Source organism: Natrix helvetica (genome assembly GCF_964273705.1).
Source record: "Natrix helvetica genome assembly, chromosome: 7".
NCBI lineage: Eukaryota > Metazoa > Chordata > Lepidosauria > Squamata > Natricidae > Natrix > Natrix helvetica.
The window spans coordinates 55,576,594-55,600,529 of NC_138558.1; the positions used below are offsets into that span (position 1 = coordinate 55,576,594).

Below are 23,936 nucleotides of genomic sequence, written 5' to 3' on the forward strand. Positions count from 1 at the left end.
TTAAAAAATATAAAGAAATTAATATATGGAAATGAACCAAATTTAATCTACATGTTCCGGACGCAAAAAAAATATTATTAGGTAGAAGCCTTACAAACTTACAGTCACAGATTATTATGCAAACTCACATAGTGGTTGTATGTACACGATCCACTTAATTAGGGCTAATCAAAGTTTACTTGATCCTTTTCTTATATTCACATGACTTGCTTAACCGTACACTAACCACATCCTATCTAATCACTATTCAATAAAACTGTCTAAAGACCTTTTTTTCCCAGTGATATAAAAATATGAATTAAATACTTAAGATAAAGAAAGATAAGGAAAACACAAACAACATAACTATACAATAATATAAATTATCACTTGAAGCTAAAAAGTAATATAATGTATCAATAAAGCAACATTAGGACCACAGACAGATCATAAATCATTATATCATGTCCAAATCTTTCCTTGCTGTTGAAAAGATTATAATGCAAGTTTGGGAAAAATCCCTTCGGTAGCAGGCATTTTTCAGAAAGATGAGGTTATAACTGAAAAAGTCTCTCCGTTGCAGCTACCACATCTTAATAATTGAGAAGGATGAGTACCAAATAGTAACTACCGTAACTACAGATTGAGAAAATTTTGGGGGGAATGTTGCTACCAGCTATATAGAATAAGATCTTCTTGAACAATTTGAACATTAAAACAGTACTTTGATAATGGCAATAGATTGCCAACTCAAACCATAATAGGATTGCAGTGACCAGCATTTTCACTGGCTGTTGTTCCACATCAGCTGAAATTTCTGGACCATTTTCGAAATATAATGTAATAAATTAACAAAAGATAGATAACTATTAGTTACTCTATCCAGATAGGTGCATAAAGTGGTCTTTCTACTACCCTAATAAAAATGAGTAATGATACTAAGGCTATCTTTTCTTTAGTAACAAAGATAGATGTTAAAAATAAATGCCCTGTGTAAACAGAAAGAAAGGGATGTCACTTTTGATTTGTTTTCTGCAAGGTATTAGCATTCTTGTATTCTTCGCTTGTGTATTTGTTCATTCTGATTTGAAGTGTTCCAATCAGGCAATTTTGGTGCTTTTAGTAGAAGAAAAACACACATCCAATAGAAGTTGGTGAACGCATATTCGACAATTTCAATGATGGTAATCATACTGGCTCCACAAAATAAGCCCAGCTGTCCACCAATATCAGCTGTAACAAAAGCAACAAATTTATCCATCTAGTGTTTTTAACTGTAACTCTATCCTTATTTAGTCAGAAATAACTTCATATTGGAGTCCATATAATTTAATACTATTAACAACTTGATCTCATGTGCACAGAATATACTGTGTTAAATTTATAGTTCAGAATGAAAATGCATGTCAGCTGACCATTTTCTCCATATTCACATAGTATCTAACATGGAGATATGATACTCAGTCCTATGAACATATTTGATGTTAATGAGACCAAAACATGATAAAAACTTATTCACTATAGGCCCGTGGATTTTATATATTTCGCCCATCCTTATATTTTCATCTATTTTTATATTAGAGTTGATTATAAGCAAATTGAAATAAAATAAGAACCATAAAGCTAATTACATATTATTCAGCCTTATCTGAACTAGCAATACAAGATATAAAATGTAATTATAGACTACTTACCTAACAGTTCTGATACACTCAGTGCCTTCTGTTGCTGGGTCATTTTGTAATTCAAATTGTGGTATTTAATGTCAATATATACAAGATTATTCCTAAGGGTTATAAAGATACTGTGTTGTTATCAATTTAGTTATGCTTTTCTTTCTACAGATAGAAAAAAAAAATCAATTAATAGCCGACCACACACTTTTACTTGTAATGTATTTGTTGTTTGGTCAGTAAGTCACGTTTGACTCTTTGTGACCCCATGGAGGGCATGGCGTACGTCCCTGTCCTTCACTGTCCATTGGAGTTTGCCAAATTCATGTTCATTGAATGAAACCTTTTACGTTTCAGTGGCTTCTTATACCCAGTTTTTCAGATCACAATAAGTCTCCGAATTGTGAGAAAAAGTAAAGAAATAATTTGGACTAGGATATTGCTGCTGCTGCTGCTGCTGCTGCTTTACATCATCAGCCTAAGACATTTTGATGCCTAGATGGATCAGCTTCTTCATATTAACCCAATCAAGCCATATATCATCAAAATAAAGCAAGTTTTGGAATGAGATGGTAAATCTCACACATATCTCCCTACTCTGGCATCAGAAATCAAATCATCAATGAAATAATTATAATATGTTCCTGAGGCTGATGGGCTTAGTTAATATAAGCTGGAAGACAGAGGGAGGGAGGGAGAGAGAGAGAGAGATGCCTAATCCAATCAATTCAGGATTTTAATTAAAATGAAAGCTATCTGGCAGGTTTTGAATATTATTCTGTTAAAATTGGTTATTAAAATGAAAGAATTATATAGTTCTAATTCCAAACTAATAAGTTTTTCTAAATTTTGAATTTAGAGTCATTACATTTTATTTTATTTTTTTATGTGTAGTGAGAATTGGTAGTATGAAGTTGCTATTGCTTTTTGATGTTTTGCCATTGGTGACCAAGAGATTTAATAATATTTCCTAAGATGTGTGTGTGTGTGTGTGTACATTCAAATGCGAAATTATGGTCAATTATATACTCTTGAAAGTATATGCATATATGTCAATATGTATTTATTCAATTTACATGGCTATTCACCTGCCATAGCAATCTAAATCTAAAAATACAGTAGTGCCTCGGTACTCATCGTTAATTGGTTCTGGGAGATGTGATGAGTACCAAACAAATATTTCCCATAAGGAATAATGTAGTGAGTCACAAGGCAGTTGACACCAAAAAATTATAGTGTGGAGTTCCCAGAAGATGACCTAATTAATTTACGAGCCTCAAGACAAAGTTAAAAAAAAATCTAATCATTTATTAGGATCGACATTCTGGCATGGACTCCTGTGGAGCCAAAACTGCTTTTGCTTAATTGCGTTTGAACTTTACCCTGTATCCCCTCCCTTCTGTCCTGCGTCATAACTCATATTCTCCAACTAGGCTGTAGACCTGAGATCCGACTCCGGCCGAAGGCATGCATGGAATTTCTCCTTCCATGCCAGCCTGATAATAGTCATGGCAATGCTTTAGAAGTTGACATCCGGCTCCCCTCACTTCCTGAAAGCGACCCGTGTGACACAAAGACAATTTGAGTACAGGTATATAACTTAGGGATGTGTCCCTCCCCCAAGCTTGCTTAGGCTTTCTGCATGGAATTTTGCTATGAGGCAATCAGCCTGGATATTTCTACTTTTCACCCAAGATGCCTAATGGGTAGCCCCTCCACTTGATTAAGTATTGGAGTTGTCTCCTGTGCCACCTTGAATCGAGGATTCGTTGAACTTCATAATGGGTTTGGCCACCTATGACCATAGGGCCCGGGGGTTCCTGGGGTAGTGGTCTCAGAGTGGATCTGATCACAGGTTTTAAGAGGCTACTATGAAACGCTGGGTGTTTCTTCCCCAACAATCGAGGTAGTTTCAATTGCACTGTGACTGGTTGATGATCTTTACTATGGAGAATGGTTCCATAAACTTTGGCCCCAGTTTCTTGCTAGGCAGTTTTAATCTCAAATATTTTGTGGAGAGGTAAACCTTCTCTCCCACCTGGAATGGCCATTGTGGAGCCAGGTGTTTATCTGCCTGTTTCTTATAGGTTTGTGCGGCTTTAGCCAGTGCCTTTTTTACATTTTCCCAGGTTGATTTCAGTATCGACATCCAATTAGTCAATCTGACTAAGGAGGGGGGATTCCTTGGATACTTGGGCATTGGGACGAAGTCCATACGACTCTCTATTTTGAACGGCGTGAGCCCTGTGCTACTGTGGACAACATTATTGTACGCGACCTCAGCAAAAAATAAAAGGTCTGCCCAATTGGACTGCTGATAGTTCACGTAACACTTCGGATAATGCTCTATCATGGCGTTCAGTCTCTCTGCTGCCCCATTGGTGCTTGGATGAAAAGCTGAACTAAGACCCTGGTATGACCCAATGGACCGCAGGAACTCCCTCCAGAACTTAGCTGTGAACTGGACCCCTCTGTCTGAGATAATTCTTTGAGGTACTCCATGCAGTCGGTAAATATGCTTCATGAACAGTTTAGCCAGCTTGTGAGCCAAGGGTAGTCCTCTACAGGGTATGAAGTGTGCCTGTTTGGAGAACAGATCTATTACAGTCCAAATCACTGTGTTTCCCCCACTTTTTGGCAACTCTACTATAAAGTCCATTGCGATCTCCTCCCATGGCCTCGTTGCCTCTGCTACTATTTGCAGCAGTCCAGGGGATTTCCTGGTTGTCTCTTCATTGTGGCACAGATGGTGCAACTTTTCACGTAACTATCCACATCTTTCATGCCAGGCCACCAGAATTGCCTCTGGGCTAAGTGTAAAGTCTTTAGGAACCCAAAGTGGCCTGCCAGTTTGGCATCGTGACTCCTCTGGAGAACTAGGGTACATAGGGATTCTGGGACATAAAGTTTCGTCCCCTTCCATGCAAGATCATCTCTTTTCATCAAGATATGTTGGTTGTTTTGGAACCAGGAGTCTGCTAGCAGTTCAGTTTTGAGTCTCGTGGTTAGGTCTCTTGTGGGTTGGTCTTGCCGGTCATGGCGTTGCTGCCTGGTGGTTACTTGGGCAGCTATTTGAGTAAAGGGAATGATGATGTCCACCACCTGCTCCTGTTCGCATTTGTACTGAGGCATGCAGGAGAGGGCGTCAGCTAGAAAGTTCTTCCCCTTTGGAATGTGCTTTAGTACTAAGTCTAAACGGTTGAAGTATTGAGCCCATTGGACTTATTTGGGTGATAGTTTCCATGGGGTCCTAAGCACCTCCAGATTTTAGTGGTCGGTCCAGACTTCGAACGGTTTCTGGCTCCCTACCAACAGGTGTCTCCAGGTTAGCAGTGCCCATCTCACTGCGAAAGCCTCCTTTTCCCATGTGGCTCATCGTCTCTCTGTGTCTGTGAGCTTGCAGGAGGTGTAAGCGCAGGGTTGTAAGTTTCCTTGGTTGTTTCTTTGGAGTAGCACCGCTCCCATTGTCACATCACTGGCATCTACTTGGATCATGAAAGGTTGCTCGGGGTCAGGATGCTTCAGCACTGGCTCCTTTGCAAACATTTCTTTTAGTGTCTCGAATGCCTCTTGGCAGGTTAGATCCCATGGTAGGGGTTGTCCCGGACGAGATTTCGTTCCTGGGCTCCCTGTCTTCAGGAGGTCTGTCATGGGTTTGGCAATCTTCACAAAGGAGGGGATGAATTCGCAAACCCTAGGAAGCTTTGTAGCTGTCTGCGGGTACAAGGGGGATGCCAGCTTAGGACGACTTGCACTTTTGCTGGGTCCATCTCTATTCCCTCATTTGACACTTGGTAACCCAGGTAGTCTAACCGTGCATGGTGGAATTCACATTTTGATACCTTGACATACAGGTTGGCTGCCAGAGGTTTCTCTAGTACTTGGCGGACCAGGAGTACGTGGTCATCCATGGTCTCCATGTAGATAAGGATGTCATCTAGGTAGATGAGGACCCCCTTGTAGAGGCGCTCTTGCAGCGCTTTGTTTATTAACTGCATGAATACCACTGGGGCCCCCTGCAGCCCGAAAGGCATCACTTTGAATTGAAAGATCCCTAGGGGGCAGTTGAACACTGTTTTCCACTCATCTCCCTCTCTGATATGTACTCGGTAGTATGCTTCTCTGAGGTCTAGTTTGGTGAAGACTTTTCCCTTGGCCAGATGAGACAGCATGTCCTTCATGAGGGGGAGAAGGTATAGGTTATGTACGCACACCCCATTTATCCCTCAAAAGTCCACACACAATGTCATGGTTCCATCTTTTTTTTCTTTGAAGAGGATGGTGCCGCGACCAGTGGCTTGGCTGGCTCAATGAACCCCCTTGCTAGGTTTTTGTGTATGTATTTGTGCATCTCTTGCATTTCCCGGGGCGTCATGGCGTACAGTTTGGGCTTGGGTAGTTTTGCCCCGGGGATGATTTCAATGGCACAGTCTGTCTCCCGGTGGGGAGGCAGAACATCGCACTCGGCCTCGCTGAATATTTCTGCGAGGTCCTGATATTCTATTGGAATCAGTTCGGCCTCTGGGGTTTTGTCAGATGTGTTTGCCAGCTGTTCTCGTGGGCTCTCTTGGGGGATCTCCAGCGTGGGTGGTGTTTCTGCTTGCTGGTGTGGGAGGGTTTGGGGGCCCCTTGATATCCTAAGTCTGCAGGTACCTCCTTGCCACCAGATAGTCGGTCCCCACTTGTGTAGCCAGGAAAGTCCCAGTATGACTGCATCTGTCATTTTGGGGGCTATTATGAATCAAATTACTTCCCAGTGATCCGCTAGCTCTAGCCTCACTGGTTCAGTCAGGTGGGTGACATAGACTCTTCCCATTAGGGACCCATTGACCTGCTCGAACCGGATCGGGTGGGCCAGTCTTTTTGCTCTGATCCCAAGTTTCAGGATTGTGGTTAGGTTGATCAAGCACCTTGTGCAGCCTGAGTCTATTCGGGCTTGAAAATCCCCCCGATTTCCTGTTTTGGGGGCTCTGAGGCGTATTGGAAAAAGAAAGGGTGAATTGATTCACTCACCATTGGGTCATTTTCTCCCTCGTCCTTGCTGTCATATGATTCGGGCGACTGGTTGTCATTGCCTGTCATCTTCCTATATCTATGTCTTCAAAGCTTCTGGAAAGCTGACAGTGCTAGGATCAATCAATTCTCATAGCTATGGTGTTCCAAAGTGCAGGTGCTGTGGCAGAAAAGACTTACTTTCTGTGTTTTGCAAGATAGCATTTTTAATCAATGGGACTCTTGATCTAGGTAGATAGGTAGAAGCAATCAGAGAGAGGTAGTCCTACAAATCACCTGGCCTCATGCCACGAAGGTTGATAGCTGACAACCTATATTTTGAAGTATACTTGCAAGCATACTGGGAGCCAGTGCTGCTCACAAAGCAGAGATATAACAAATCTGTGCTGCTACATTTCGGATCAGTTGCAACTTCTGGATGCTCTTCAGGGGCATCCCGATGCAGAGCACTTTGTTATCGCAATCACACTTGTGTCAGATGCATTGTGGCGCTTCTGGGTTGAAAGGATTAGCTGGTGACATCACAATTGCTCGGGAGATGTCTGGTTGGGGGCTCATTTCATGTCATTGGCAGGAGCTGGAGCGAAGGAAGAGAGCTCATCCCATGACAGCACTCAGGTCTTGAACATGGACTTGCTAACCTCCAACCCAACGTCCTAACCACGCAAGCCACCATGCTCCTTAGGACTTTGTAAATAGTCCACTTGGGAGGTGACCAAATCATGGGTGGCTATGTACAATACTTCCTAGTCCAGGAAAGAGTGCAATGTCCAAAACATAGTTGTGCAATAGTCCTCCTTACAACATTTGCCACCTGGTCTCTGAACATGAATCTGGGAGGATCTCCAAATTGTGCACTAGTTTGACAATGCACTCCATCCAGAACTAGAGATGGACACTTCGTGGCTCTCGGGACTCCTAAAATGTCCTACCAATCAATTTTGGAAGACCAATCCTAGTATGCAAATAATCCATATTATTTATTTCGTGTATGATGAAAACACGGCAAAGAGAAATAAACATATGCGTACAATCCACATAGTTATATACAAAACACCTATGGGGGTACTGCAGTGGCCTCATCATTGGATGTTTCCTCCTGGACTTCATGGCCATGACAAACAGAAGAGTATAACCGATAATGGAAAATAGATTACTGATTAATATCTGAGAAGGTGACTACATTCTGTGACAAGAGTAATGGTGCTCAAATGCCATTGGATATTTAATTTCAGCTATAAATAGGTTTTTTTAGCATAGATATTTTGTATTTTAACATAGTTTTTTTTTGTTCTTTGACTGTAGATTCTTCAATAATAAATAAATTACCTATTTCCATAGTAAATTACCATAGTATAGTAATCTATATAGTTAGTGACTATGTTAATGTGAATGACATTGATACGGAAATGCTGCAATGATTGGAACTATATATTGCTTTTTAATTTGAAAGATATTTAATAAAGTTTTTAAAAAAATTTAAAAAAAGAAATTACCTATTTTTTGCCTAGTTCTGAAAATTCAGGATTCATTAATGCAACAATTCCATTCTTAAGTAACATTTTCTCTTCAGAACAGTCCTACAATTACTTAATGTCTTTGCTAATGGACCCCATTTTATGATTGCTGACACAATAGATATGCTAGTATTCTATACCTATAGCTCACAGCTATATTACTTTTTTTACTTTTGTTTTTTTTAATCAATGGATGACAATTAGATGACCATTTATAATGTTTATAATGTTTGCTTATTAATATGTTTGCTAGATTCATGTTGGTTAAGTACTTGGGAACAGAAATATTTTCCTGTCATTTGTCAAGCTTCACTGAGTAATTGCAAGATAGAGCTCCATTTGTGGACAATCAAATATCAGAATAAATTAAATAAAAATGTTGATAGGAAACTCAGTCTGCAAAAAAGATCCATGGCACTCCTGTTTTTGATATAAAGCAAATACAGCTTTCAATCACAGCAATGACAGAGCAGGATGCTTTTTCTAGAATGATGTTTTCAATCTTTTCCACCCCTGAATCTAAACACTGATTTTCTTCTCCTAAATAAATCATGCAATAATCTGCACAGCGCTTGATTTTCTGCTTTTAGCAGAATTAACAGTTCTTGTATTATATCAGTAAATCAGAATGCAACAATGGGATTAAACGGAGAAAAGAGTTAAATATATCATCTTTCAAAGCACATAATTCTAATACAATTTGGCAAAAAAACAACAACAACCCAGTTTCACCTGTAGTCCTTTCAGGGACTAATAAAAATGTAGACTAGCCCAAAATATTACCAATATAAATATCAACAGCAGGGGTGTCAAACCACAGCACCATGTTTTCATCACATGACATCATGACTTTCCCCCCTTTGCTAAAATTGGGGTGGGCTGTGACACATCCAGCCCACAGGCTGTGAGTTTGACACCCCTGATCTAGAGAATAAGGAGCAACTGAAAACATTTATTTACATCCAGATCACACTGAGAAAAAGCTGCCAGGTGGCATCAACTTCATGATAAGATTTAAGAGTCTTTATCTACAGATGAAAAAAAGTCAATTTTTCATATTAAAAGAAAAGTAAAAATGCTCTTCAATAATCCTGGTAAATGCATGACTATATCCAAGCTACTTTCTGGAACATGCTTGATTTGTTATTAGTTTTATCTGGTCTTTCTTATTTCTCTTGTCTCCTACAAAAGTACTAACCAAACCAAGCTTTGCATAGTTTCTAGGCCCAATAGGATTAAGCAGGTGCTGCACATGGAGTGAAACTAAGTCTGAAATCTCTCCATGGTTTGACTTTATGATGAAAAATAAAAATACCTGGCATATTCTGGTTTTTTCTTCAGCTTTGCAGATAGGAATTTGAGGCCTTGTTCACTTGCAAAAGTAGAATACGAGATGGTGGTTGGGTAATCTGTTTCTTCACATGGTACTGGACATGTGGAATTATGTGTTCCTACTGTACATAATCCCATGAATTCTATTTTATCTAAAATGGAAAAATAAATATTACACACACCCAGAGAGAGAGAGAGAGACTAAATTAACTTTTTGTTTGGCTTATCTTCTTAGATAATATATGCTTTATCCAATGCAGGATTTTAAACTAAAAGTGTAAACTTAATTCAATCAATCAGAGTAGAGTTGCATTTCACATGTCCAGTATCTTATTAAAAACCGTCAGTGGTGAAGCACCCGCAACTTCTGAAGACAAGCTGTTTAACTGTTTTCCTTAATTCCAGGTTGCATCTCTCCTTGATTAGTTTCCATCCATTGTTTCTTGTCCTGCCCTCTGGTGCTTTGGAAAAATAAATTGACCTGTTTGTGGCAGCCTCTCAAATATTGGAATACTGCTATCATGCCCCCCCCCACTCCTTTTTTTCTCTAGATTAAGCCAAACCTAAATCCTGCAACTGTTCGTCAAATGTTTTAGTCCCCAGGCCTTTAATCATCTTAGTTGCTCTTCTTTGCACTGTTTCCAAAGTCTCACTATCTTTTTTGTAATGTGGTAACCAAAACTGGATGCATTATTCTAGGTGGGGTCTTATAAGTCTTTATAAAGTGGTACTAATAGTTGATTTTGATTCTATGTCTCTGTTTATACAACCAAGGATTGTATTTTGCGTAATTAATATATAATTAACAATTTAAAGTCAAGATTTTTTTTACATATTTTAAGGAGAACTTTAATCATTTTAGTTTATAATTCCTGCCTGTTTCCCACACTTCCTAGAGTTTAATAAAACTTGGATTCCAGAAGGGTTCTATTTATTTACAAAGTTAATGTTAGCATCCTTATTTAGTACAGCCAGGTCTAATTAAAACTTATTTTGATAGAACTAAAATCTTTCTCTTTATTTTATATCAATAAAATATGCACTGATGTCCAACTGCACTAGTTTGTGAGTCTCACAAGATTGGTGGAGAAACTCAGGTCATATATCATCATTCACCCAGTGGCCATATTATCATGTCCATATCTTAGTGATCTAACTAAGTGTAATTTGGTACAGCTACAATGAAATTTTTGAACCAGTTTTAGTTTTGTGATATTTATTAGTTATACTCACACAAAGAAGGAGAAACACAGCTGTAAAATTTCTCCAAATCACATTCTGTGCCATTTCCTTTTCAACAGGTGCATGGGACAGTTGCAGTAAATGAAAATTAGCAATATAAACAAAAGTATGAATAGCACATTCAATCTTACATTTCCATTCATCTAACAATACAGCTTTATATCCACTCACAGGACATTTTTAAACATCTCTTTATATAGGAGAAAGAAGAAAATAACAGTATTTATAATTAACCTATTCTATTGATGAATCAAATGGCAATTTCAGTCATTCTTTCCAGTACTTGTATCTCCTTTTAAGTTTTCCCTGAAAGTGGTATACAGAGAAGGTCTATATGTAGCAAAAATGGAATGTCCACTCTCTCCATAGCATAGGTATAATCACTGTTGCATTAATTATGATTTGTCACATTTACATATATATTTCTATTTTGAACCCATTTGTATTTTAATCTAAATGTATTGTAACCTCTGCTTTTGAATATCTTGGTAGCTTTTTTGTCCAGTCATGATTCACACAGTATTATTGAATTTTTTTTTAACCTTTGCAAAATAAGAAGTAATGTGCCAAGTTGTACCTGGCAGCATAAAAGGCAAACATCCACAGTGCTTTTGTATAAGGTGGCCCTTGCATTCTTGTAGACATCCATATGTACTGTAGATTTGATGATGCTGAAGCTTAATGTTTGGGTTGCATTCTCCCCAAGGGTATTCTTGGATAATTGTCTGATGTGAAAAAAAGAAAGTTTTATTTTGAACAAATAGCATCAATTTTAATGGCATAGTATTGATGGAACAGCTTTTAAAAATTAAACCCAGAAAAGTAATCACTATAAAATGAACATTTTTAGCACAAATCATCTTCAAATACAAAACACAACTGAATACACTGTGCATTATATTCCTGGGTTGAAATAAATAAAAACATTTTGCTTTATGGCAGAATCAAGGTCCTATCTCAATGTAACTTTTAAGGGATTCCTTTTCGTATCCCTTTTATCTTCTAATTCCCTAATCTTATTTGTCCCTATTTTTTTTCTAAAGCAGTTCATTGTAAGGATTGAATTTGATTTAACAATGAAGATCAACAATTATTATTGTAGACTAGACCCTAAAGCTCTGTAATCTTTTTAAAACATGTTTATATAATCCTTACATTAATCAGACTTATATAATCCTAAAATTGATATACATGATTTTTAAGGCAGTTATTCAATATTTCAATATTCCATTTTAATGCCAATGATGTTATAAACGTGCATCGTAATACCATCTTTCACCCTCTAGTCTTTCCCATCAAATTATTACTTATATTCTATTATATAAAAAGAACGGGGAAAATTATATCTGCTAATATTACCCCTAAATCAGGTCACTATTACTAATCCTAGTATATAAAGGTGTGCATTCTTATTTCTTCCTCTATAAATTTCTAATCAGGCCATCATTACATTAGAAAAAAGAAGAAAGAAATCTATAATAATTTCTTTCTATTCATCGTTTTATACTTCAATTCTACTCATTTTTTGCCTCCCATATTCCTGTCTTGGATCTTTATTTTTAATCAACATCTGTATCTTCACCATTCAGACTGAATATTTCTCCCATCTCTATCCTCCTAATCTGCCAGGTCTCCAGAATATCTACCCACACCCCTATCTCCCTTTCAAAAGTGTCTTCCCAGTTATCTGGTTCCATTTTTAAATTTCTTAATGTACTTTTCCCTTGGTTTATTTCATCAATCATTATTATCTTTATCATCTTCTCCTTCCCATCTTTTGGTTTTGTTTGCTGGCTCGTCTGTTCTGTCTTTTCTTTCATTTTTTCTGCTATCTCCTCTTTCCTGGACTCTTTGATCTTCACTCATCATCAATTGTAGCATATTTTCTATTTTCCCATGTATGCTTTGCATTATGTACTTTATCTCTCTGTGATTCTTTTCCTTAGTACCCCTAATGGTTTGAAACATCAACACCATTTCTCTTGAACTCTCACTCCTTTCCCCTGATGAACCATCTTGTATTAATTTAATAAGCCCCATCTACTGTATTTTATTACTGATTGCTTTAAAATGTAGAAAATAAAATAATATTGAACCTAATTTTGCATATCAAATGCTAATACTTACTTTTACCTGTTGGATTGCAGCATGGGCATGCATTCCCACTGGCGTAAAGACACCTAAACCATCAAATCGGGGAGGTTCTTTAGGTGAATGGATAGCAAAGGTTATGCCAGCATCAACAAAACCAAGACTAGGATCATCAGTGAACTGACCCTAATAAGATTATTTAGAGAAAGACATAGTAAAATAAATGGGATAAATTCCATGTCAGTGATCTCTTAATTGCTCTCCTGCAAAATGATCTACAGTGTTGATGAATTAAAATGAAAGAACATAAACTGTATTGCTATGAAGTATTGCTATATTATGTAATATGTCATTTATTATTAATTATCCTTCAACCATACTGGTTAAGATTGCTATTCTATATACACATACTGGACAGCAAGTCCAATTAGGTCTGAGCACTCATGCATTTTAAATAATTATTTAAATGATTTTATTACTCTCTCAGTATAAATGCCAAAGCTTTTACTAAGCTTTTGGTCACTGACCAAAAGTTCAAACCAAACCAAATGTAAAATATACACATTTTAGGGTAATCTTAGATTTATGTCTTTGTGACTTCTGTACAAATGACCATTTGGACTTGGGCTACATATTTTGGAATCTGGACTGCAAAATGAAGTGAGTGATGTTTCAGAATTACCCCAATACAATGAAAACTGACATGAAATTAAACAATGGAAAATGCCTTTATAAAAAATGTAGGTTAAAGCATACAATCTATTGCTTCTAATACTTGACAACTGAAAGAATAGATTCTCTCATCACAAACATCTGGTAGAAACCAATATGTTATTAAAGTCATTTAAACCATGGCATCATGTTGCACATGATATCATTAGTGCTTCCTGATCCCAACTTTGATTTTTCTCTCCTTATGACTTTCTACCTTTGGCAAGGAAATAGCAAACAAATTATAGCAATTTACTAATCAGTGGAAAATAGTACATTCATGAGAATATCTCTACCTGTTTGACATCGAAAATCAAACTGAGGCCTCTTCCAGAAAGGCTAACTCTTCTTCTTGTAGGAAGATTAATATGATTAAAAGTAAAGCAGTTCCCATATTCAGTAAAGACATGTACAAAGTCCTTCCATGAAGAAAAAACAAACAAATGAAAAATGGAGTTAGTATTTTCTCACAGACATTTTAGGTGTCAAGTTTTGCTATTACCTGTGGCATTTTAGTATCAGTGAATGAAGAGGTTTGTACTACACAGAGATTTGCAAGTATCTTTCTAATTAAATAATCCTAAAAATTGAATTTGTACTACACAGAGATTTGAAAGTATCTTTCTAATTAAAAAACCCCTAAAGATTGAATTTCAGCTCGGGTTCACTGTTGAAAGTAGGCAATCAATGCAGGTCTCATCATGTTTAAGCTTCCCATCAGTTCCATCAGTGAAATCAATGGATTTTAATTAGGGAGTTTTCAGACACAATGCTTTTATTTAGCATAAATAAAACCAGATATTAATGAAATTCAATATGTTTGTGGTAATTGTTTGTTACAAGCTTTTAAATTTCAGTAAATTTCAGTTTTTACCTTTTGACCTTTTTTGATGGATAAGTGGAATTAATTTTTGACTTAGAATTACAGCTTCACTCTGCGAATTAAAAAAAAACTATGGAGTGATTCACTAATGTATCCTCATGTATTGGTAAAACATTGAGAATTTTTTCCCCAACCTTAAGATATATTGAGAGCCAGGTTGGTCTAGTGGTTAAGGCAGTAGGCTAGGAAATAGGAGACTTTGAGTTTAAGTTCCACATTTGCCATGTAAGTCATAGGGGTGACTTTGGACCAGTCATTCTCTTTCAGACCAACCCACCTCACACAGTTGTTGTTGTGAAATAAGAGGAGGATATGTTCTTTTTTTAATTTAAAAAATAAAAGAATACTAACATTAGAGGGTCACGATTTGCAAACGGGATGGCATTTTTTTCCTATGGGAAGAGGGTAAAAAGAAACAAAAATACTTTCACAGACACTATATTAGAGATGCACTGATACAGGTCTGGAATAAAATTAGAGAAAAACATTACATGAAAATATCGACATGGTTTTCCACTATGGAAGCCATGACACATCCCAATACGCTAGATCTATCGAAAATGGTTAGATATAGTGAAATTTTAGACAGCCAAGGGAATTTGAAAACAAATCAAGAATTAAAGGAGCAAAATATAAATATAGATTGGTGGCCATATCTCTAACTACAATCGAGATACAAAAAAGATGTAAAAGAATATGGAATATACACAGAATTACAACAAATAGATAAAATTTTAATTGGCCTGGAAAATAAACTCATAATGAAAATTTACAAATATTTATTAGAAGTAACATTAGAAGAAGAAAAAGTTAAAGGTTGCATGATAGCGTGGGCCAAAAACTTTGGTTACAACATAGATCTAGTGCAGTGGTGGGCAACCTTTTTTTTCAACTGAGCCAAATCTCGCCAAAACCACGATTGAAATTTATTTTGAGAGCCACATTTTTAAAACCGAAAATACATAGGATGGTACACTGTTTTTAGTTTCAATAAGTTTCAATAAGTGAACTGTGTGGATCACTTTAAAGTACTTATATTGTAGTTAAGATTTTAATTCTAAAAAATTTCTAAACTCCATACTACTTGCAAATTAAATAGATTGTTAAAATGGCTCTACCATAACAAATAAGAGGAAAAAAAACACCTTCCTTTTGTTTAAAAAGTAGTGATTTTAATTTGCTCCAAATGATTTAACATTACAACGTGGGTGGGACTGGAATTTTTATTAGTCAGAAATGTGGTCACAAAGCATGATGTCATGTCATGTGACCGGGCTCTCCAGGGATCTGCAAAATTGGCTCTTAAGACTGGTGGACTTCAATTCCCAGAATTCTGAGAATTGAAGTCCACCAGTCTTAAAACAGCCAACTTTGCAGACCTCTATGTTAGCCCAAAGCCTGGCACTGGGCGGGCCTTGCTCCCCCATTGGTGGAGCCCCAAGAAGCGAGGAGGGAGAAAAAGAGACGGAGGCCAAGGAGCTTCTCCCCCCCCCGCAAAAATCTTATCAGGGAACCGGCGGGCAGTAGCAAATTAGCTGATCACGCGGCATACACGGAAAGCGAGGTTTGACCGGGTGGGGCAATGAAACTCCAGGGCTAATTCCCCATGAGAACTGTTGCCTCTGAAGCGATATTTTGCTCCAATATTTTGAAACTTTAAGCGCCCCTTTCCCTTTTTTCTTTTCAACCCAAAATGATTAGGGAGGATCCTGAAGTCGGGCGGGGCTGAGAAGCGAGGAGGCAGAAAAAGAAACGGAGGCCAAGGAGCTTCCCCCCCACTCCCTCCCAGCAAAAATCTAACTGGGGAGCCGGGCGGGCAGTAGCAAATTAGCCGATCACGCCGCGTGGGCAGTAGCAAATTAACCGATCACGCGGCGTGATCGGCTAATTTGCTACTGCCCGCCCGGCTCCCCGGTTAGATTTTTCCTGGGAGGGGGCAGGGGAGGAAGCTCCTTGGCCTCCGTTTCTTTTTCTGCCTCCTCGCTTCTCAGCCCCGCCCGACTTCAGGATCCTCCCTAATCATTGTGGGTCGAAAAGAAAAAAGGGAAAGGGGCGCTTGTTTTGAAGTGCCCCTTTCCCTTTTTTATTTTTGACCTACCTACACTGATTAAGGAGAATCCTGAAGTCACAAGTCAGGCGGCAATGAACTGCGTTTAGCTGGAACTGGCTGGATACCGCGTGTCCACACCAAATACGCGATGCTGGCGCTGCGTGGCAGTTAGAAATTAGTGCGCGGTGTACTCTAGGCACGTGCGCGGCCGTGCAGGCGCGCACCTTAGAGGGAACAGTACACAGGGCGCGCACTGACAGAGGCTATCTGCAGAGTCCTGACTTTTGGGGTGGCCGCCCAAGAGGAGGGAGGGGAGCGGGCGCCCGGCACACAGAAGAGCCGCATTAAAGTGTGTAAAGAGCCGCATGTGGCTCACGAGCCGCGGCTTGCTGACCACTGATCTAGTGGATTGGGAAAGAATTTGGAACACAAATTATAAATTAACATGATCAGCAGCACTTAAAGAAAATATGTACAAAATGTTTTATCTTTGGCATTTACCACCAACAAGGTTGGCTAAAATGTACCCAAACATGAAGCCGACCTGCTGGAAGTGTAAAAAAGTACAAGGGACTTTTTATTACATATGGTGGACCAGCCCGGAAACACAAAAATATTGGACAAAAATCTGGAAATGGGTGCAAGAAATTACAGGAGAACAGATAAAATACAAACCCAAAATCTTTCTGCTGGGAATAATCAAAGGGAAATATACAAAGAAAATTAAATACATATTAACACATCTGCTAACTACAGCTAGAATAGCATTTGCCCAATGCTGGAAACAAAATAATACCCTCTCAGACGAATTAGTGATAAAAAAAACCGTTGGATTGTGCAGAGATGAATAAATTAACACTGAAATTAAAAGATAAAGAAGAGTCGGAATATTATGAAATTTGGAACAATTGGTACAAATGGTTGCAAAACAAGACAATTAATTAAGCCAAAAAACAATATATATAAATATATATAGAACTGTGTATAAAGAAGCGAAATGTTATATACATGTACAGATATGATGACATAACAATGTTGATATAATGACTGTAATGTGTTGTAGGAAGAAAAAAATAAAAAAAGAGGAGGATATGTTCACTGCCTTGAGTTATTTATAAAAATAATAAAAGCAGGCTAAAATTAAAAAAAATAGCATGTATTATCACATTGCATTTGCTTGATGCATAACTAACTTTGCATATATAGCCCTTTGCTAAAACTTAAAATATGCATCGTGACAGCCAAATATGTATTCTCTTACCTTGGTAGAAAAACTGTCTTTCAGTTTTCAGACTATATTTTTTCTGACAATATTGCCTTTCAGATTGTTAGATAAAGACTACATTTATTTCAGCATTTAGCTAATACATGTTTTATAAAAACAAAAATGTTACCTTTGGATGGCATTTTTTCCCAAAAAATTCACAATTCAGCAAGGTACTACTGTTGAGATAGAAACCATTATCTCTTGTAAATTCTTTGATGCTGAAATTTTGATTCCCTTGAAAAAAATCTTGTAGTTCTTGACTAAACTTATCATCAGTACTGAACATACGAAGAACTCCTGACACTATGCTCCATAAGAAGAAAACGATGCTCAGATTAGCTACTGCTTGAGTTTGGAACCTATAAGCATAAATCAGAAATGCAAATATAAATTCTGAATGCTGTAGCCCAAGACTATATTTATTTCCAAAGAAAAGATGAATTACATAGAAGTTATTTAATTTTACATTGGGTATAATAATTAAATTATATTTAAATATTTTTTATATTTAATAATTAAATATTACAACATTTAACTCATATAAATGTATACAATAAAATCTAGAATTGTTAGCCTTGATGGTTGTCCAGTTGTGATCTTCAGAAAATCGTGTAGGACACAAGGAAGAAAATAGTGCCTTACCTGTTCAGATTACAAAATGTTACAGCTGGAAATTCAATCTTCTCCACATATTGAACTACCACTGAGGTTGTGGTGGGCCAGCTGAAATAATTGATGAAACGACAGTAAACCTGCCAGGCAACTAGGATAATGGAGCCCAAGACTACTACCATCCATAAGATCTTGCGTGTCTTGCTCTTGGTATGAATAATATTGTGCACCCCATGGAAGGAAGTTGAAGTTGCAAACTCATCGTCATATTTCTTCCTTTCTTCCAAAGATGGTAGAGCCTTTCTTGTGAAATAGAGCCTGGCTTTTTCCAGAATTCCTTAACATTTAACAAATAATGGAAGTCAGTTCAGAATGAGTTCAGTTGAATAAAGGATACAATAAACACCACCTTAATGAAAACATAGTGTGGTCAATTTTCAATTATTTTATGTATTTATTTTTGGTGTCTACATATTTGGCGTGTGTTTCCAAACAAATATTAAGGAAAAGGGAAGCAGAGATTAGAGAGAAAGAATCCATGCAAATGTTTTGCCAAAAAAATCATGAAAAATTCTCTGATGATAGTTTACACTAGTTTGTTAAAATATCAATGATAAAGGATGGTATTTTAATGCAAATATACAAGTATTCTGAGATATTTTCCTATGAATATAGTTGTTTTTTCTATTATTTCACTTTTCTTAATCTCCTCTACAAGTTGCAACCCAAGCCTGTGCCTGATAAATCAGATTTAAGTAACATGGTTACTTATTTTTCTAAGTATATGAAAAATTGCACCTGTAGTTTACCTGCATATTGTATTCAAAAGAATTAACTATTCAATATATTCTCAACAAAAAAGTGCTTACAATTTTCATTACGTTCACAAAAATGAATAATGCTAAACACTTAATATAACCAGCCAACAAAATATAATAATTACAGCGTACCTTTGCCATGAAAGTTCCTTAACTTTCTAAGCTTCTCCATTAGATAAATATTAGAAGAGTCATCTCTAAAACATGGGGAGTTAATTGCTTTTATAACATCAGGAAATGGGTGGGGATTCTATTAAATACACAACAACGTGCAATTTGCCTGTCTTTGTTGCTACTCTCTCTCTCTCACACACACACACAAACATACACAAACAAGAAGACTAAATGCATGCATTTAAGCATACAACATATAATAAAAAAGAGGAGTGACACTTTTTAAATAATGTCATAATTAATTAATGAATTAATTACTGGAATATCAAACAAAAAGGCAATGACAGATTTTGAGTAAAACTCAGTAGATATGATCAAGCACTAGGTTTTACTTTTTCACTTTTTTTTCCTTTTGGAACTTTTTAATGCAGTTGAATAGAAGACTTTGTGTGATTTCACTGCATTAGCTGTATTAGCCTTTCCTATTAGCTTGTATTAGCCTTTCCTGTGAAAACAGAATGCTCATCTGTTGCTATTAATATCCAGATTAGCAATTTGATTCACACACATTATTCTTCACAAGGGACCCAATGTCACAGTTCTATCAAAGACGTTTTGTGTTTTGAAGTAATTTCTATGTATTCTATTGAAGTTCAGAATCTACTCATAAACATGTGTAGTAGCAATACTGTGTAAAATCCAGTTGGGAGAAAACACATAGCAAATCTGAATTGAGTTACAATATTCTACATAAACAGGGCTGTTTATTATACAAGAGGAAGCTTGCCAGTATGCAGTGATATCACAATTGGTCTTCTTAATTTACCAAATAAACATGGGAAGGTGAGAGGAGCATTGCATCCCAAAATTATGAAAATTCCTAATATCTGTCATTGATTAAAGTTCATACTGAAGATTACAATTTAATGAATTTAATGAATGTTATATATTATCATTACTATTTACTAATAAACCCAGTTGTAGCTCAAACAATTAATTGAAGATGAAAATTCACGAGCATAAATAACACTAGAGGGAGCTCAGTAACTACCCACCCGAATTTCACATGCCTAGCTTCATTCTGGGACACTCAAAATGCGATGGTGATAATTTACATAATCCTGTGGAATAGTCATTATTTGCATTAAATGTATCTTTGTACTGGTGATGGGTAAACCCCTTTTCAAAATAACAGAGGAAAGATGTGGATTTGGTAGCTGGAGAACATGGTACCTGCTCCGTTTGATTTACTATCTGTGATCTTCCCTGAACAGCTTAACTATGGTAAATTCATATCTTAATTACTTTTAACTGAGCTAGAGATAGCCATTAAGTTAGCCTTTGTCAAGATGACACATATCTACACATGACTCCATTGTACTTCATTTAATTCCATTAATTAATATTGAAATTAATTAAATAATCTGTCTAATTTAGCTTAACTGCTTCATTTTGACCATTGTGGATGGTTTATATGTATATATTTGTTAATGTCATTAGCTATTTGCAGTTATGAAATATAGCAGTATGCAAAAAAGATAAATACATAATTTCTCGACAAATAATTTAAAAATCAAAAGCACCAACAAAATCAGAACTGGCTATTGTATGGCTTCTTCCTCTGGCAACCCCATCTGTCTCAAATTTCCATGGTTTTAATGTAGATTATGTGACTATTCCATGTATATTGACTCTCTGGAGAAAAAAAGGCAGAAGAGGTAGCATGGGAATTATTGCAAATAATGTCATAGTGAACAGGCATTGTTGTAAGAAAGCATAGAAAAAGGTGTGAATTGAGTATTTAAAAAAAAATCCATATGTGGAGACTCAGGATTTCTAAAAATACATATTTGCAACTTCTACTTTTCACTTTCTTAACTAAAAATTGTACTCACTCACCATTCATACAACCAGCATACCTACACAATTTTAAGTCTTACTAAATAGGATATGTTGAGTTTCAGAAGAATAAGGACAAAGTAGTCAGTGGACATAGCCATATAAATGGTGGCCCCAAAGAACTACAGTTTTCTCAACATGATTTTCCACTACAGTGCAATCGCTAGTTTACATGGAAACCATATGCAGTTTTGGGAATGATCTTTTATTTTGAGAACCATTTTCTTAGGCTGTTCTAAAAGTCTTCATTCTGCTACTTTTCCAGATGTTGCATAAACTGAAATCTTCCTGAACATGTTTTTTGTCTCTCTAGCCTGCTTTGAGTGAATCCTATGCATTCCATTCTTTAAACATGCACTTTCACATAAATGCATGATGCAAAGCTACACAGTATTATTACACTGTGGCATCATTTAATGATTGGTGTTACAGATAATAATAATGATATACTATAATTTACACACTAATACAAACTATGCATGGTTTGAATTGTAATTTGTTTAAAAACTGCTTAACCTTAATCTAGCAGCAAGCAATATTTCTATAGCTAGGAATTGTATTTTCAATATTTCAAATTCATTTACTCTCTGAAGACAGCTGGGTTTCTGGCTAGTGATATAGCACTATCAGAAAGAATGGGATTTTAGATTATAAGATACAAACTATTTTGTGACCTGGTGGCTAAAAAATACACGGCATAATCTAATATACTTTAAGGGGATATCAAAATAGAGAATGAGAGTACCTGCAGAAACATGTGTCAAAATGACTTAATCGAGGTTGCATCATTATAATGCAAATTCTATTCCTTTTCAACCTGTGGGCATGTCCTGCCCCATATAAAAGGGATGGTAGATTTTGTTCATGATATTGGAATGGTGATTCCATCATTTTCCCCTTGACTCCCTACAGTGGAATGGGTTGTTTAGACACAGACCCTTGGCCACATCTCCTTCACCTCCAGCTACCCACCTCAGCCCATTCATAGCCAGATTTCTTCCTCCACTGGGCCTCCTCCTGCCATTCTCCATGGGCAATGGGCCCCTGGCTCTCTCCCCCTTTCCCTTTGTCCTGACCCCTTTGCTCAAACACTGTTGACCTGGCTTTTTGGTTGCATGGGTCAAATAGCTGCCAACCAATCGGGTGGCAGGCAGAAGCAATGGTGCTGCAGGGCAGTGTGGAATTGGCAGTCGCAGGGGCTGTGGGATTGCAGCATGCGATGCAAGATATTTTTTAAAGTGTAATTTTTCTTTTTAAGGTTTTTTATTTTATTTTTATTTTTAGAATATACATCAACATCAGTGCGGCATCTGGGTTTCATTCATTTTGGGACAAATGTCAATAAAAATAATGGTATTTGTTACATTAACCAAACTTATGAAATGCTAGTATTGATATTTGCTTTAAAGTAGTTATTCAATACTTCAATGTTCCATTTTAATGCCAATCACAATATTATTTGAGTTTACATAGTACTGCCCTCTTTCAACCTCTAATCTTTCCCTCTAGTTATTGCTGTTTGTTAAAGCGAACAATTATACGGTGAAAAATTGTAGACCCGAAGGAAAAGAACTAAGGGGAGAGGAGCTAAAGACTTTTTTAAAACATAGAAAATAGGACTTTCAAACTTGATAGGCATTGTTTTGGAAAGGCATCTTAAAATGCTGGAACTATCTACTTGAATAATTGACTTTGCTTCTAAAAATCGAATTAAACTCGGATTAAATAACTTTACATTTGAAACAATGCTGAAACCAATGCTGAAATTTAAGATGAGGGCGCCACCTACTGATGAATGGAAAATACTTGTGTTCCTAATTCCTTAATTTTCTTCCCTAGCTGTTCGTAATCTGTTGTTATTGTTTTCAGGTTCATTGTTGTGTCATTTGTACCCATATGTAGGAGAAGAAAGGGGTATCCATGTGGTTGCTTATTTTAGTAAGTTTCTGAGTTACATCTTTGAATTTTTGCTCTAGGGGGACAACATACCTGCCTATAAAGATACCCATTTCTTCTGCTATATGATTGAATGCCCTTTCTTCTCCTTGAAATGCCATTTCTTCTTCTATGTCATTGAATGTCCAGTCTGCAGGTTATAGTTTCTGAGAGCACAGTGTATAAACTGTGGTATAAACCACAGTTGAAAAAAGAAGAAGCCAAGGATAAAACCTTTCAGAATGTCTTCTGTAGCTAATGCTTTTGCTATGAGATTTGCTGAACTTTGTCCTTTATTCCTCCCACTGAAAATGAGTATGTGATTGGATTATTAATATTGCATCAACTGTTATCCGTATTTGCTTAACCTTCAGTTATTTGATCTCCCATTTACTTAAAGCAGCTATTAATTGTAAATGGGGGTTAAATATAAAGGGCAATGTGTGAGAGGAAATTACAAAATATGCAAGGAACACAGGAAGCACGCACACACACACTCACACAGACACACATGTACATATACAGAGAGACACTAATGCATATTTATATGCATTCAAGATAAGATCTGTCTAAAACCCTGTTTTTTTTACTTACAATATTTACAATAAAACCCCAAGATTTTGTATTTACAATATTTTGATCAACATGAAAAACAACAAAAGAGATTTTGGCAAAATACATCCCAACCCAACCAAAATTGCCAATTCAGGCTACCCATAATTATTTCAGTGAAGAATTAAACAATATTGTCCTCCAAACACTCCCAGCACATTACAACAGTAATTCCATGCCGATGTTTC

The 23,936-nt window shown here is 36.8% G+C and overlaps 1 protein-coding gene across 2 annotated transcripts; it reads right to left on the bottom strand.

Annotated features, from left to right (window-relative positions):
- Window positions 1-282: 282 nt before the first annotated feature.
- On the bottom strand, window positions 283-22,242 carry ASIC5 (acid sensing ion channel subunit family member 5). 2 transcript variants are annotated; one of them, XM_081960069.1, is made up of 10 exons: window positions 22,139-22,242; window positions 18,401-18,707; window positions 17,886-18,117; window positions 13,855-13,977; window positions 12,884-13,033; window positions 11,334-11,481; window positions 10,748-10,804; window positions 9,498-9,666; window positions 1,674-1,765; window positions 283-1,212 (listed from the first exon to the last, which is right to left on the bottom strand). In XM_081960069.1, exons 1-10 carry the CDS (start codon window positions 22,230-22,232, stop codon window positions 1,022-1,024), a joined length of 1,563 nt encoding a protein of 520 aa, XP_081816195.1. In that variant the 5' UTR covers window positions 22,233-22,242; the 3' UTR covers window positions 283-1,021. The 2 variants fall into 2 exon arrangements, with proteins under 2 accessions (XP_081816195.1, XP_081816196.1); XM_081960070.1 differs by lacking the exons at window positions 283-1,212; window positions 1,674-1,765 and adding an exon at window positions 4,124-4,233.
- Window positions 22,243-23,936: the final 1,694 nt, after the last annotated feature.

What these genes read in the sequence shown, in the direction of transcription:
- ASIC5 (XM_081960069.1), bottom strand. Translation starts at nt 22,232, where the DNA reads ATGGAGAATGGCAGGAGGAGGCCCAGTGGAGGAAGAAATCTGGCTATG. An exon ending in TGAAGGAGATGTGGCCAAGG is followed by an intron (nt 18,708 to 22,138) that starts GTCTGTGTCTAA and finishes TTAAATGTTAAG; the next exon opens with GAATTCTGGAAAAAGCCAGG. An exon ending in ACATTTTGTAATCTGAACAG is followed by an intron (nt 18,118 to 18,400) that starts GTAAGGCACTAT and finishes TTATGCTTATAG; the next exon opens with GTTCCAAACTCAAGCAGTAG.